The 17,750-nt window shown below is 38.1% G+C and overlaps 1 protein-coding gene across 1 annotated transcript in view; it reads right to left on the bottom strand.

Annotated features, from left to right (window-relative positions):
- Nucleotides 1–17,750, bottom strand: part of NKAIN3 (sodium/potassium transporting ATPase interacting 3) — a 271,282-nt gene that overhangs the window by 68,884 nt on the left and 184,648 nt on the right. Inside the window, exon 4 of the mRNA XM_063130783.1 lies at nt 12,841–13,038. Within this exon, the coding sequence (XP_062986853.1) occupies nt 12,841–13,038 (198 nt within the window). The remainder of the gene's footprint in view (nt 1–12,840; nt 13,039–17,750) is intronic.

The raw sequence follows: 17,750 nt of genomic DNA, 5'->3' as shown, positions 1-17,750 counted from the left end.
GGTGTCGACATCCCCTGTGTCTTTTGGTGGTGGTGCTGGTGCTAAGAACAATCAGGATCAATACCATGGTGCAGAGTTAACCCTTTCTCTTGCACTGGAATCTTTATTAAAATCACCCCAGAAAGCTTGCTGTGTAGCCTGGGAGGGAAGCTGCTATTAGTGGAGGGAATAGTAGCTTCAAAGATTGATTATTTTTAGGACCATGACACTGGGTGGTTGGGGGGGGGGAAGCATTATTAATTAACTATAATATTCGCATTCTGCTAGCTATAATAAAATCTTTAAACACTTTACATGGCGAAGTTGCATGCTAAACATCATGATTAAAATATCCAATTTATAACAATTACAGCTACAACACAAATGAATAACAGAAACAATGAAACAATTTAAACACAACAAAAGAGAACAAACAAATGGAGCCCACTCCCCTGTACATCCCAGTCCCAATCCTGATCTAGCTCTCACATTGAGTAAAAACTAAAGTTTTTTACTATTGACTAAAAACTAAAACAAACAAGTTAAATGGATTCTTGCATTTTAACTTTGGGAGGGGGTATTTTTTTACATTTTTTATCCTACCCTTCCTCTAGATAGCTCAGAGTACCATACATAGTGTGTCTTTCTACACAAACACACACACACACACACACACACACACACACACACACACAGAGCTTTTATGATCACATCTACCCTGTGTGGTAGCTTAGGTTGAGAGTATGTGACCAGCCCAAGGTCACCCAGTGAATTTCAACCGTTTATTAAGTAATAACCAAAATAATTGGTTTTATGCTGCAGCTCTTACTTTAAAGTCTCCTTGTGCTCGTTTGATGTAGTAAAAGAAACACCTGGTTATGTTATTCAGTCAATTATAGTTGGACACTTATAAACCAAGCAAATGCCTCCTGATTTAAAACATTCTTACTGTGTTCAGATAGGCTCTTAAAGACCGAAGATACAAGAAACTGGGGTGGGGTGGGGGAGTGGTTTGCCATTCCTCCCAGCATTCAGTATGCAGTCCTGTTCAGGTGTATTCTGCATTATTTCCAGAAGTGTATGAAATGCATCTACTGCTACCTTCAGAATTCTATAATTTATTTACGTATTACATTTATATACCTCCCCACAGCCAAAGCTCTCTGGGCGGTTCACAAAATTATAACCAGATTAATTTATGTCAATGTTTTCTCGTCCTTGAGTAAGAAATTTCCTGCAAACATATCTGCCAGCAACAAACTGGCTGTCCAAAAGTGAAGAAAAAATGAATTTGCTTATTATGACTTTTTATACTATTAGAAAAGAAAGTGGCGATAAAGAGACTTGATATGAGATGTGTGATTTTTGTGAATTTAATTTAGCACAGCCATGGATAGAACATTCAGAGGACTCTATTATTTGTGACAGGTGTAAATGTTCCAACTGCGCTCGAGATGCAAAGCCTCTCCATGCGTTTTATTTAACTCCCCACACAGCCGCAGTTCAATTACCAGAGAAAGGTGTTCCCCATTATCAGAAATATCATCCTCTAAGGAAAAAAAAAAGGCTAAAATACAGATTTCGGTCACAAATTGGTCGCACTGAGATGAAAGGCACAACGTGCAAATGAGAATTTGTATTCTCATTCTCAAGAGCCTCTCTTTCCTCAAATGGAAGAATTCCCCACTAAAAAGAGTTAGTTCTGCATGGAAATGTGTGCCAGGTTCTGGAAGGGGGATGCTTTGCATATACGAAAGGCGCATGGAATGCTTCATTATAGGATTACTTTTATCTTCTTGTTTTGAGCGATACTTGATCATAAGGGTGGCTGGGCTGCAACCGGGCTTCAAAGCTGCCTAGCAAATATAAGGGGATTTGCTATTCTGCTTGCTCTGTTTGCATTTTTAATTTTGTTAAAGGGAAATGAGAATCAAAGCTCCCAACTCATCCTTTGAAGACCAAAACTACAGTTCAGTCCCTGTAAAAGGCTCAGCATGTAATCTATCATACAAACTTCCTCCTTAATTTTCTTATGCTTTGCTGTAGCTTTCATTCCATTTAAAATAGCTCATGTCTCACTGGCAAGAAGTACTGAACATCAAGGTGTTGGTAATGACATTTAAAGCCCTAAATGGCTTGGGGCCTCAATACTTCAGGGAGCGCCTCTCCTTATACATGCCTACCCGAGACTTGAGATCTGTTGGAGGAGCCCTTCTCTGCACCCCACCAGCGCAACACATACACTATGGTGGGACATGGGAGAGGGCTTTCTCTGTCGTGGCACCTCGACTGTGGAATGCCCTCCCTCTTGGAGGCCTGACTGGTGCCAACGCTGACTCTATTCCGGCGCCAAGTAAAAACATGGCTTTTTGATGAAGCCTTTCATGGTTGAATTCACCTGGCTTGCACAATGTTTTAACTGTTTCAATTGCTTTTAGTGCTTTTAAATTATATATTGTTTTAACTTGATCAATGGTTTAATTTTTTTTAGCTGTGTATATTTATTGTTTTATATTGTATGATTTTATCTATACATCGCCTTGAGATCCTAGTGATATAGGGCGGGATACAAATGTTTTAAATAAATAAATGGTCCACTAGAAAAATGGATCTCAAAGGGTCAGACAGCTCAACCTAAATGTCCAAAGAGGAAGTCCACCCCCCACCTTTGGGGTTAACAGCTTTTGCTTTTTTAAAAAAATTGGTACCCTGGCAGGGGCATGGACAGGTCAGGGGGCAGAGTCTGGTAACGCAAACAGGAGCACAGTCAAGAGCCAAAGGCTTTCTCTTTCTTTCTTTTTTTCCTGTGGGAGTTGTTGGACCATACTATGGGCCGAGCCTATGTTTGAGTTCTAGCAGAGGGTGAAGGGGCTGCACATGGAAGTGACCAGTGCTGCCATTGCCAGGTTGCCACATTGCTCTGATCACCCACACCTGCCTTGCTTCAATACAAACCTATGGAGGCCAACAAGAGAGGGCACAGACAGATGCACTCTGCAATCTGCTTATGCCTGCATGTGAAATGGAGAGCTGAGGTTTAGCGCAACAACATGGCTTCCTTTCCTGGAACCCCAGGTGACGGGGTTACATGTTAAGCATGCACACATCAACTTAACAGTCTATTAGCATTTAAGAAAGCAATTAAGACTGATCTCTTCTGGCAGGCCTATCCAGTGGAATTTTAGGATGTTTTTAGAATGTTTTTAGGATGTTTTAACAATGTATATTGTGTTTTAATTCAGTTTTATGTATTTTCTATTTGCTGCTGTTCCCCGCCTTGATCAGAATGGAGAGGCGGGTAAGAAATAAATGTGTTGTTGTTGTTGTTGTTGTTGTTGTTGTTGTTGTTGTAGTAAACAGGATGCTACTGACATTTATTCAAAATTCTGGCAACCAGCCCTAGATTCTGTCATTTACATAAAACACTTGGCAAGTGGCGAAGGGACCCCCAACACACACACACACACATACCCCCCCCCAAAATGTTTTATTTCTGCTTAGTAGGCAGCATCCAGGCTTTCATTAACGCAGCTCCGTAAAAGTACCTTCAGAATCTCATTGGCATTGACCAGAAATGAGCTGCACAGTAACCAAGTCATACCTTACAGCCATGCATGAAACGAGGCAATGCCCAGTTTCAGTCGAAGCCAGAGTAACCTCACTATTATCGGGAAGCCAGGTATTTAGGAGCTATGTAACAGAGTGGATAATTATAAGCTGAACCAGGAGCCAAAAAAGAAAGTGCCATGATCAGAAGACATGGGACTGTACTGTGTCAGATACCAAGTTGTTAAGATTTGAATAAGGAGGCAGGAAAGAAGACAAGGTTCAGACAATGGCAGAAGGTTAGTACAATGCAGCTTCTGAGCTGGATGGTACAGAGGAAGTACACACAACATGGAACACAAATACAGTAATGATGAGAGTCCAGAGCAGCAAATCAGATATTACTAGCTGTAAAATATAAGCAGTGATTATATGGCAGCAGTTAGATACTGAGACCTGCTGCACATCAGAAGCTAATATAATTATTAGATACTATTGCATATCAATTGTCAAATTGCAGTTGTCAATTCATATCAAATATTGCAATCAAATATCAAATTGTATGTCAAAGCCCCTTGATCATTTTGGTTGTCCTTTTCTGCATCATTTCCATATCAACAATATTCTACATTGACTTCACCTTTTTCATAGTTGCTGCACACTGGCCCAGTTTGCACATAATGGCTGCATTCGGACAACACAATAGTCAATGGTGGGTTAATAGTCAACTCCACAGTTGATTATTGAGGGGGTACTCTCCACATGACATGGTTATAATCAACTATGGTGTGGATTAAGGCCAGCAACGCGTTGACTATTAGACAATGGTGTGTTTGATTGACACATCCCCCTCCCTCTCTTCCCCCTCAGTCCTCCCACTGGTTTCCCATCAGCCATTGCAAATTCTGCCAGCTGGACTACTTTGGTCACTCTTGCCAAGGGACTCTGCAGTTGCTGAAAATAACCAACTGTGTGCGACGAAATAGTCAACAGTGCCCAACACATCACAGAATAACCAATGGTTGTTCAAATAATCAACTCTGCACAGAGTTGGTTATTTGCGTTGGTTATTTCAGTCGAATAACCAACCAAGGTATGAAAAAGTCCTGACAGACAACACAATAACCAACCGTTGACTATTTAACCCATGGTTGACTATTTAACCCACTCTTTGTTATCATGTCATCTGAACCTAGTCACTGGTAACTTATGTGTTTTTTAACTCATGGATTGCCAGGGCCGAGCACAAACGAGTGTGCTGCCTCCTGCTTGCTTGCTGCTTCTGTTTTGTATCTGCTTTCTGAAACAACCCAGGCATGCTTCATTCCTGGGTTGATGTCTGAACCCAGAAACGGAAGTGGCAAGTGGATAGGAGGCAGCACGCTTGCTTGGCCTTGCCAACTCACATTTTTTTAAACCCATAAATTGGTGTCACATGTGAAGCAGAGCTTCAGCTATTGGGTGGTATAGAAATGCAATAAATAAATAAAATTTTCATCAAGCTATCTACTAGAAGTCCAAGATCCATTACCAACTCAGAAACCATCACCATATATGCATATATATATACATATATATATATATATATATAAAGTTTGGATGCTTTGTCTCAGTGTGCATCACTTTACACTTACTTGCATTGAATGCATTTCCTTCAGTAAGTGAAAAATACAATCTGCATGCAAAAGGTCACCTTTGGATCAAACCCATAGGTTTGGGTTTTTGTTTTGTTTTTTAAAACAAAACAAAACTACTTACAAAAAAGTTGAGTAAAATGAATTGTGAAATGTCAGTCCTAACTGTTAAGAGTCTTCTGGAATTTAAGAAAGCCATAAAGACTTATCTCTTCCAGCAGGCCTACCCAGTTGAATTTTAAGATGCCTTTTAATAATGTGCTGCTTTTTTAATAATGTATTAGTTCTATATGTTTTAATTAATTATATGTATGTTATGGTGTTTTAAAAGCCTCGTGTGGCGCAGAGCGGTAAAGCAGCAGTTTCTGCAGCTGAAACTCTCCCCACGGCCTGAGTTCGATCCCAGCGGAAGCTGGTTTCAGGCAGCCGGCTCAGGTCGACTCAGCCTTCCATCCTCCCGAGGTTGGTAAAATGAGTACCCAGTTAGCTGGGGGAAAGGTAATAATGGCCGGGGAAGGGAACGGCAAACCACCCCGCTATAAGGCCTGCCAAGAAAACGTGAGTGAAAGCTGGCATCCCTCCAAGAGTCAGTAATGACTCAGTGCTTGCACGAGAGGTTCCTTTCCTATGGTGTTTTGCATTTGTGTTGTACCCTGCCTCGATCCAGAGGGAGAGGCAGGTGGTGGTGGTGGTGGTGGTGGTGGTGGTGGTGGTGGTGGTTGTTGTTGTTGTTATTATTATTATTATTATTATTATTATTATTCCTTCCAAGTTAAAATAACAACTACCACAAAGTCACCCAAGACCTCGCAGTCAGGAGAAAATATTCCTTTCAGTAGTGAGGTCACATTTATTCTAGAAGCATTAGCGGACTAGCAAAGGGATGAAGTCAGTGCATGATTAAAAGAAAATTGCCTTGTCTGTGCAAAGATGGCTTTTTATCAGGGCATTTCTTTTCATAACACATACAAACCCTGGGCCTGTTCAGACTTAATCCCCCACCGTCACCTCTATACTAGATCAAAAGCATTATTCTGAATATCACTTGCATGTTTCCCTATACTTCGTCCCCATCCTCCTCAGTGTGCATAGAAGGTAACATCTGAACCAGAAGATCCTTTCTCTAGGTAATGAACTGACTTTGTCATGTTTTACATGGCCAAATATAAATCAAAGACAACGGGGGCGGGAGGCTAGCTTCAAGGCATGGGAAGAAATCTAAAGTTCCTTGAAGAAGACTGAATCAATACGTTTAGGATGATTTTTTTGTTAAAGAGTTTTTCATTATGCCTTTTATTTTCTGTGAAATAGAAAATCAGCTGTGTGCCAGAAGAGGCCATAAATAAGCTAGGATTGCAGTCCTGTGTTTACTTACCTGGGAATAAGCCCCAATGAACAGTCAGGCTGTTCACAACACACAAACCCACACTCAGTAACTGAGTGTGGGGTGTTTTGAACCGTGGGTTGTTTGTTGAACCATCGGTTAGCATGTTGTGGGATTTATTTCTACTGAGACAGGGCTGTTCTGTACAAGTTGCATCAGGGCTGTGGTTTCTGTGAGGACTAAACTACAAAAGCAAAAGAAGACTGATGATCACATCACATAATTTGCCTACAAAAATAGTCCAGTTCAGTCTTAAACTCTGTTATGCTTTTTAAGATTGGACCTTGGTGCCAGATGAATAACTGAAGCTGCATGTATTAGAAGTGACTATTTCCACACCACAAAAATGCATAAGCTGTCTTGCATTGGAGCTGCAAGCCCCAGGCAATTAAACATGTTGTATAGACAGTAGAAATCCAGAGAAGTAAATAAATTATAAGGTAACTGGTACCGGTAGGGAAGATACAAAGTGAGTTCACAATGAACTTTATGTAATTGTTATCAAAATGTAGCTGGCAAAGCAGTTTGGATAATATCCAAAGAGCGAATGTTGAATATTCATCGTCAGAGATTAAAAAAAAAAAGATTATGTGAAAAATGGAGAGACATCAAAATATTATTTAGGGTCATAAAATTTAGCTTATTAATTAATGACCAAAATATTTTGTAAGGTTTAAACATTACATCACATATAGATACCTAGAAAATATTGTGTACTTAGGTGTAATTAGTAAAGTTTGAGTGAAAAATTGAATGCTAATATCAAAATTAATTGTATCTAACTTAAAAAGTATATCTTTATTAAGTTTGCATATGTGTGTTTTGATCATCAAATATTCTTTTAGTAGTCAAGATTGTGAATTTAGATTTTTGAAACAGCCATTAGTATTGACATATTGGCAGTGAAGTAGTATTGTAGAAATTGTATAAATATTAGGGCTTTGCACAGCCCCCCTGACTCGCCTCAGAAGTCACTTCGGAGCCTCTGAAACAGCGCTGAGTTGACTCGGAGGGGTGCCTGCCTCACCTTGGCACCAAAATCGAAGTGAGATTCAGCACCCTGAAAGCAGGTCGGCCTTGCGGGTTCCTGGGTGCCAGCTGTGCAGACGGCACCCAGGAAAGCTCAGAACAAGGCCGACCAGGAGTCCAGACTACTATCCCCATAGGACACAAGGTCATCCTATATGTTGGTGTAGGTTGGATGGGGGTTGGCCACCTGCAAAATTAGTGTAATGTTCCTTTATATATTATTTATCTATCTCATTTCTATACCGCCCAATAGCCAAAGCTCTTCCTTCACTGAAGCTCAAGCCTCCAATGTTGTTTGTTAATGTACCATATTAAGATTGAGCTACTGATAGTTATTCTTTTAAGAATGTATTAATAATATTCTTTCCAACATCCTGTATGTTTACAAAATCAGAAAGGAGGAACAAGAGCAATATACACAGATAATATGTTTTTGGAATCTGCAGCTACTGCAAAATGCAGCAGCCAGATTGCTTTCTGGCATAAACTTTCTTGACCATAATACATCAGTCTTGTACCAACTGTATTAGCTACCAATCAGTTTCCAGGCACAATTCAAGGTGCTGGTGCTTACCTATGAAGCTCTAAACAGCTTGAGGCCAGACTATTTGAAAGACCGTCTGCTCCCATATGAACTTGCCTATAGTTTAAGATCTTCTTTGGATGCCCTCCTGTGTGTCCCACCACCTTATGTTGGTGAGACCATAGGATAGGGCCTTCTTTGTAACAGCACCCTAGCCCAAAGAACTTAGGTTGGCACCTTTTCTGTTTAGTTTTAAGCCACCTGTTAATACAGTTTTTTCTGTATGGCTTTTTAGTGTTTAAAATTTCTTAGCTCTTAGTATTTCAAATCTCTTTCTCTCCTCAATTTCTGCTATTTATGCTGCTTTAAAGTGTTTAAATTTAAAACTTTCAGATTGTTTGAACGTTTATTAAACATTACAAGTTGCTGCAAGTTTTAATTGTAAGTCATCTTGGGGGAGCTATTTGGGCAGAAAGGTTGCTGATAAATTTGTAAACAAACAAATAAAATAAAACATGGCAAATGTTGTTCCATCAGAAATATAGGAGTATACTCCAGCAGTATTTCTGACAGATCAGACTTGGATATAGAAAGCCATTGCAAATATTTCATTACTTTTTCACTTTTGTTGAAGGGTCCATATTTGTTTCCCATATTTAAGAAATACAGTGGGAGAAGCACTCAGCCTGTACACTGACCAAAGCAATCAAAAAGTTGTTTTCAGAATTATATGGTCATGACAGTGGTATCACCCTTGCTCTCAACCCAGGCATAGTCCAACAGATGTCCATAACATTCGTGGGCACTCCAAATTGAAATATATATGGTGGAAGGGGTGGGGGGGGGAATCTAGCAAAAAAATATTTTAGTATTAGAAAAAATATGATATCCTCACAAGTGCTTTTTTTTTGGGGGGGGGGAGATGTCTGGATTCTCTACTACAACAGAGTAGCAACTGTACATTTATGGTAGAAACAGCCATTTCAAAAGACCATAAGCTTTTCTTGAGCCCATTTGATTAATAATTGACAAGTACTTCATTTTAATGGCTGCTGTGTAAAGATTGCTAATTAAATGGTTGCTAATTAAATTATTTTCCCTTTGATGAAATAGTATTTAAGAACACAAAATGTCATTGCTCATCCGCACATTAAATAATCAATGCTTGGCAGATGCTTTGAAAACAGTAGGGCAGAAAACATGAATAAAATCAAGGAGACTTTATGGAGGTGATGATAATGTACTGGCTACAGAAAGAACAGATCCATGAAATTCCTGTTTATATTAATTATTTTTTAAAGGGGCAATATTAAAAACTCTGACGAGAATCTTGCCTTTATTGGAAAATTCACAACTTTGGGAAATAAAGTATATTTTTTGTGCTAAATTAAAATTCATTAACCTTTTTGCAGTATTTTACATACAGACACATGCATACACACACACACACACACACACACACACACACACACACCACAAATCATGATGATGCCATTTAAATGAATAGAATACAGATAAACATGAGGAAAAACTATGTGAATCATTTGGAGTATCATTATCTCATCTTATATAACCATTGTACTATTGTTATATAATAGCTAAGAATGAACACTGTTAAATAAATTTTAACACTTAATAAAACTGCTAAATAAATATAAAACTTAATAGTAGCCATCTGTTACTATCTCACATTAAAATTATATTAAACTAAAGTGACTAATGTTAACATTGGATATTTCACTCCTCACATTAATAAATGGCAGGCAGTTTTTCCAAAAGTTTTCTGACACTTTCCCACTCCCACACCTCTCAGAGACAGGCATGCTGTTGCTTTCATGATTTCAGCAACATGCCATATTTAACCATTGTTTTATGGAAGGTGGCTATGAGAATTTGTGACCATAGTTAATAAATTCCAAGTTAATTCATAATGTTCATAGTACTGTAACAACATTACTTTTGGATCTAGATCTATTGTATAATCTAATGTATACTATAGATACATTACTATTGGATACTACCCAATGTTATTATATATAAGATAACAATACCAAATTATATCCCTCAAAGTGTAGGGCAGAGGGCAAGAAAGCTAAGGCTGATCATCTCACAGATTCTAGGTTTTGTCTGCTTCTTGTTGGTTCAGATGTGGTCTGTCATCCATTTTCCTTGCAAACAAAATTACTTTTATTGCATGAAAAACAAAATAACTGCTGCATTTTGCGGGGGAAATCTTCCAACCTCATCTATGGATGTTCTGTAACTTCCTAAAAAAACCTATATTCTGCTAAAAAAAAAAACCACTTTGACCTTCCAACGCTTACTAGCAGCCCTTTTTCTGACCAGCTTTGTTAAAATTGTCTTTGCACTGGGCTGGTCGCATTATAGTGACTAACAGTGGCTATGTGCAAAATTGTAGCTGTAATTCTGAGAAATCAGATGGTCTGGTTACAAAGCAATTTCAAATTTAATCAGATAAACTTACAAAGCTCTAAAGGATGTTACCTGAAAGATTTAAGTCAATAGGTTACATGCCAGGTACTTCCAAAGAAGCATATTTAAATTGATGAACCTATCATTATTTTGCCTTTTCAGACAGGTTTATTTATAGTGATCCTGATAAAAAGCCCACAGAATTCAAGGATTCACTACTAAATATTTGCTGAAGGATAGCAATATATAAAACAAGTTAGTAAAAACAGAATGTATATAATGTAAATGCATTCAATAGAGACTACATTATGACTCTGTACATAATACATGACTCTGCCTAATATGTTGTCCAAGTCCTAGGGTAGAAAAAAAAAGAAAGAAATAGAGAGGTTAATTTCGGTAGAGAGTTTGCCTGGATCACATACACTAAAGGGTCAAAGAGACCATTGCACCAGTCTAATCCAACACTTTCTCATCTTAATGGGCAATTACCTGTAATTGACAAATCTAAAGAAGATCACTTTTACACTTACAAATTTAGGTTCCATTGCTGTTTTGAAGCTTTCCCCAGGCAAATAGCCTCTTTCTGGCTAATTGAGGCAACTCATTGAGTTCTTTCCTAGTCTCATTTCTGTGGTTCATTTGCAAATTGACATAATGATTCTCACTAATTTCCATAATAAGGCACTGTGGGCAGCTATACTGTACAGACAAAATGGGTACCCATTCTAAATGGGCTCCACTACGCTTTCTTAATTATTACAATCTTCTATGACCCAATCTAGTTTTCCCCTCTCACAAATAACCTACCTTCTAAATCTAATAAAAACTGTATCAGGTAAGTAAATACAAAGAACCAAGAGACCAATTGAAAAAAGATCAATGGATATTGATTTGACTAAATTTGGACCAAATCTTAAACTCACTTACAGCATGAACACATTTAGTAAGGTGAACACATATGTTGGTATGAATTTTACTTTCCTTGGATAAAAGCTGTTCTCATGCAAAGCACTAATATGTGCTATTTTTAGGAAAGATACAAAATTTCCAGTCTATATAAGCCAAATCAGATCTTCTTCATGTTCCACTTAGCTTTGTATAACACCTCTCTTAATTTTGTTCAGTCCTGATTTTGATATAATTCTCATACATCTACATGGCCACACCAGCTGTGTTGAGCTAGTCTTCCTCGGAACGGTTTCTTGCAGGTGGTGAAAGTTGTTTCTCTTCCATTCCTAGTAGCAGGCTCATTCTTGAAACAGCTGTGCCCAGTTACTAACAAAGCCAGTGCCAATGAGGCGAAGAGTAATTGTGTGTGTAGAAGAAATTATTGTGCATACACTTCTGTACATGCGAGAGCCAGTGCCAGTTTGCACGGATGACTAAGAACTCATGTGTTTGTGTAGGGGTGCAGGCAAATTTGTGTGCACAGGAGTCCATATGTGAGTTCTCATTCCAATGTTGCCAATTAACCAAATTAATTAATTGATCATCCCAAAGTGCAGGACACGGTCTAATGGGCTCAAGTTACAGGAAGCCAGCTTCTGGCTGGACATCAGGAAAAACTTGATTGTTAGAGCAGTACGACAATGGAACCTGTACCTAGGGAGGTTGTGGGCTCTCCTACACTAGAGGCATTCAAGATGCAGCTGGACAGCCATCTGTCAGGTATGCTTTAAGGTGAATTCCTGCGTTGAGCAGTGGGTTGGATTCCATGGCTTTATAGGCCCCTTCTAACTCTACTATTCTATGATTTTAAATTTGCCTCGAGGCAAAAACAGCTTTCCTGATACACTGAAAACATAAACTAAGAAGCATGTGCATAAACAAGCATAAAACAAGCTTTCTAGGAACCAGGAGCTATTTTGTCACTGAAAGATACACTGAAAGGAAGTATTTCTGTTGCTTGCATTATATTGTACCCATATCCCTGATGGATTTAAATGACAGAATTATATAACTGTTTCACTTTTCACAACCAATCTGTAAACGTGTCACCAAAAAAAACCATAAGTTGCAGAAACTTTGTTGATTTTTTTATCAAAAATTGGCAGAATCTTTTGAAATAAGTTTAATACCAAAGGTATGTATGTGAAACAGGGGTAGTGGTGTTTTTAAAAGGAAACATATTTGACTTGAGACATCTATGTTTTTTTTTTTTTAAAAAAAATTTTTTTGCCTTGGATTAAAACCAATATTGTTGAGTAAATTGGTTAAAATGCAATTAAAGAAAAAGCAGTAGTGTCAATTGTACAAGACGACAACATAGGAATGGTATGATTTGATTTAATCAGCAAACAGGGACTTACAGAGAGTAGTATTTGGATGGCACTGTGAATGACCTCTAGGTATTGGAAGTCAATGATGCAGCCTGTCACGGAGACATAGGAAAAATCATCTAAGATCCCAGGAGCTGAAGGACGCACCACTCTTCGTATGCAGCCTGGTCCATGTTCTCGCCACCAGGATCGATGCATTGAGATGTTAAAGGTCATGAGGTCAGTTTCCTAAGAAAGAAAGAAAGAAAGAAAGAAAGAAAGAAAGAAAGAAAGAAAGAGAGAATGATGAAATCTTTTTGTTACAAGCCAGTAGAAGTTAAGATTGCCCTGTAGAGCAAAGCTAGTAATCTTAATGAGTCTCCTTTTTATTATTGTCATCTAAATATCTTATAATCTCAACAGGTATTTATTACATCTACTGTCCAACAAAGTAATGGCCACTACACTAAACAATGGCAGGACATCCCTACCCCCTGCTTTTGGAAGTCTAGTGAATTTGGTAAGATGCTGGGATAAGGGACAAATCTTGGGATGAAGTTTACTTGTGTTTTGGGGTATTACAGAACGTTAATTGTGTAAAATGAATAAATTACCACTTTATTTTGCATAATGAACACATTGGACCGGTTCAAATTAATATTTCCTGATCATTTATAAGCGATTAAAAGCATCACATGAGTTCAGATGCACACAAGCTTATAACATTATGTAGGGTTGTGTCTGCACCAAGGTTAACACCAGTTTCAAATCCTGGTCTCATGTTCTGAATTCAGTCTAATCAGTTTCAGAATCATGGTTAGCATTAACTTCAGTTGCAGACATAACACAATATCATTCTTAATGCTGAGAAGTGAAATGCGGGAGGGATTGTATAAGCCTAATCTGTTGGGAAAAAATGCACGTTAGGCTGTAGTCAGGACTCATTAACTCTTTAGACTGCCCTTTTAAAGCCCTTACCCTTTTTTACTAAAGGTTCTCCAACTGCATGAAATGCCCTTCTTTTGAATATCTGGAAGGCAAAGTTCTTTTACAAAGTTCCTTAAAAACTTCACTTTCCACCCCCTTTGTGTCCTTTTCTCCATTATTTTTTTTATTTCTACCCACCCCCCTTTCCCACACAGAAAGTGATGCTCAAGGCCACTTTCTTTACCACCTGTTGTTCTATGCATTTAAGGTTTTGCAGATCCATATATCTTTGCTCCCTATTTTCTCTCCTTTCCATTATGAGCTGTCTGGCTAGATTATTTTTAGATTTTGTATTGTACCTGGTGTGTCATATGTGTTATGCAACTGATATAATATGTTGCTCATGATCTGCTGGACTAAAGCCCATTGAAGAGAATGAACCTTCAACAGCAAAGTGTTCTGATCAGATGGCCTCATTAGAATGATAGATCGACTCATTAGATTCTCATTGCTTAATAGTGCATTGTAGTGCTATTAACAATGTAGTATTCCTCTGTTCTCACATAGTGTCATTAGCACTGAGAAGTCAGATATCAAACTACTCTTAACTACCCCCTCTGCTGCATGAGTACCCAGACAATAATGTAAAAACAACAATACAGAATTCCAATCACTATAAGAAATAAAGTATATGCCATCATTGCCTGGCCCATTACTTAGGAATCATCCTACTTACAGTGTAGAAAATAAACCTTCATGGAAGCATTTAAAATCCAACATACACTTCAATCTAATACATATATCTTCAGTTCATCTGTTCCTAAGCTGGTGGTTCTCTTTCTCTATTATTATTATTATTATTATTATTATTATTATTATTATTATTATTATTATCATCATCATTATTATTTATATAGCACCATCAATGTACATGGTGCTGTACAGCGTAAAACAGTAAATAGCAAGACCCTGCCGCATAGGCTTACATTCTACTAAATACACTTTTAAACTTGTTAAGATTCATCTAAACATCATAATGTCCTCCAATAATGTCCAAGGCATTTCACTACACCCGTACTGCCCAAAACAAGATACACTATTAAAAATTTCTATTAAAAAGACATCTTGGCCATAGAAAGAAATTGTGCCATAATCATTGCTAACTATTCTTTCTGATAAGTTTTAATAAACCAGTGGTCAGCATAACAGGCCTATAAAAACCTCTAAGAAACCACAAAGAAATCTAACAGTTGGTTATTAGTCTATTCACACTTAATGAGAAATAAATCTGATAGCCCTCAAGGGAAATAGAACCATATTAAGGCTCCATTCCCTAAGCACATTTAATTTGGAAGCAAGTTCGGTTGAAGCCAATGGGATCAATGTACAAATATATATGACTGAATTGTCAAATACTAAACTGTTTTTTTCCTGCTAATTTGAGACAGTTACATTTTTAAAATATGTGAATATTTTAAAATATGCATACAATGATTGGATAATGGCTGGTATTAGAAGCAAAAGTATATGTACAGAACTGTTTTAAGCAACTGAAAAGGTTGAACACATTCTAGGTATACAAAGAATGTATACCTAGATGACACAATAACCAATAGTGTGTTAAATATTCAACAGTGAATTAAATAGTCAGCGGTTGGTTATTGTATCATCTGCTGGGACTTTTTCACACCACGGTTTCAGCCAAAATAACCAATGCAAATAACCAATGCTATGCAGAGGGAGCTTCGGCTATGGTTAAGTATATAAATGTAATTAATAAAATAAATAATAAATAAATTTGAACAGCCATTGGTTATCATGTCGTGTGTTGGGCACCACTGACTATTTTGTCACGCACCGTTATTTTTGGTGACTACAGAGTCCCCTGGCAAAAGCAACCAAAGTGGTGGTTGCCGCTCTAGTCCAGCTGGCAGAACTCGCAATGGCTGATGGGATACCAGTGGGAAGACTCCAGAACTAACACTCACAAGGAAGTTGACAGGGACTCTGAATGCCTAATACAGCTTCAAGTCAAATAATGTGAGTTACACCATTTAGCTGCCCACTGCTAGAATCTGCTTATTAGGCTATATGGGCCCATGGGCTGATCCAGCAGGTATCTGTTTTATATATACTTATTTATGTATTACACTTTTATACTGCCCACCAGCCAAAGCTCTCTAGGAAGTTCATATCACCTATAACCATAAAATGCAACATGATAAAATATAATATGAATGCTTAAAACTACAGTATAAAATAAAAAATAAAGACCGAAATAAAAGCTAGCAGCAGTGCAAATATTTAAAATACAATAACAGATTTAAAACAACAGAAATTTATTAACAGATTTCAAATGTCTATCAGCAAGCAGTTCATATTCCTTTGTTGTCTCATTCTTCATTCTTTCTCAGACTGAAGAGTAAGTGATACTCCAAGCCCAGGGGATTATCAGCACTCGTATGTTTATGAATAACACACTACATATTTTAGTGGAATGAACTCATTGCCAACTTGGCACAGAATGTACCTGGCAGAACACTAACCCACTGAATTCTGTGCCGGTCTCCAATTATGACCATGCAGCTTCTCTTCTCTTACTTTGACACTTTCAGAACAGATTCAAAATTATCCCTCAAGGTAAACTCACTTGCAGCTGAGAATTTGAGATTTTCTTAAAATGCCAAGAATTTTTTCAAATATTTTTGCTACCAGATCTTCTCCCATAAAACGCCCAGCACTATGCCATTTAAAAACACTTCTCCCTTTCAACATAAAAAGCTTTCGGTATTAGTTAAATGCTTTAAAGATATGTTTTGCTGTTACTAACCCATAATTCCTAATGTTGATACTCCTTAGCATTTCCAAATAATAAGAAAACCATTGAAGGCTATGGGTTACACATAACATTACATGAGCAGACCTCTGGACTTTCCTTTCCTCTCCTCGCCCTACAACTCCCCCAATCTTCTCTGTCCTCCCTACCCTCCAGAGAAGATTTCAAGGGGAAGGGGCTGCAAGGGAGAGCAGGACTCTGTCCTGCTGATGGAAGCCATTCTATTGGTGGGACACAACCTCATGGGCACAATACCATGAAGGTTGGATAGATTCAAGTCTATTGAAATAAGCTTGCCAGATCACAAACTAGAGATTATGTAACTCACCCCACCACTCTCATAGGCTTGCAGCACTGAAATGTCTAGGTAGTCATGACCTATCTTGCTCTGTTCCCCCTTGGAACTATCGCTCACCTTCCCCACTTGTATGTTGTGGGTTCCTTTTGTTCTGGTAGGTGGAAAGGAAGGTGAGTGTAGAGAACAGAAGTAGAGCAAAGCCTTCTTTGAAACCAATGGCACCTGGGCACTTCTGTTCCATGAATTTCAACTGGACTTGGACTCACATGATTTTCACTGGATTGCAGGCTATGTATCATCATCAACAATTCCCTTCTTCATAAAATCCTTGTAGAAGGGAGATGGTTGAAACAGCAAGTGGCAACACAGAAGCAAAAAAAAAAAATCATTATCCCTCTCCTCTCCTGCATAATACCAGATGTCTACCTTGCCAGAAAGGACAGACACCAAACATAAATAGCTTCTGTCTCAATGATATCATACTGAAGAAAGTTTCAACTGCAAAGTACCACCATAGAATATATTTGAGATGAAAAACTAGGCTTGGTGAGGAACATTTCTTCCAGGGTTTTTAAAAACACTGTTCCTAAGATTTCAAAACACAAACACAGTTGGCAGAGAACCTGGAAAGCTTCCCAGAGTTTACATCTGTCCTAGTATAATAGTTTAGACTCCTGAAAACAAGTATTTTCAAAGACGCATGCTGTCTTAATAAATCATTGTAGCCAAGGGTTTCATGCATACTCCTGGGATGACAGATGAACATTTTTTTAAAAAAAAACCCATGATGGTCCCTTACTCATTTGCTTGTAATAAGTGATGTCACAGCAACTATGTGATATAATTATACCGTAGCAACAGTGTAGTATAATGGCTAAGGTGTTGGACTGGGAGTCGGGA

This window comes from Elgaria multicarinata, chromosome 7 (assembly GCF_023053635.1).
Source record: "Elgaria multicarinata webbii isolate HBS135686 ecotype San Diego chromosome 7, rElgMul1.1.pri, whole genome shotgun sequence".
NCBI lineage: Eukaryota > Metazoa > Chordata > Lepidosauria > Squamata > Anguidae > Elgaria > Elgaria multicarinata.
This window is presented reverse-complemented; position numbering and strand designations above follow the sequence as displayed.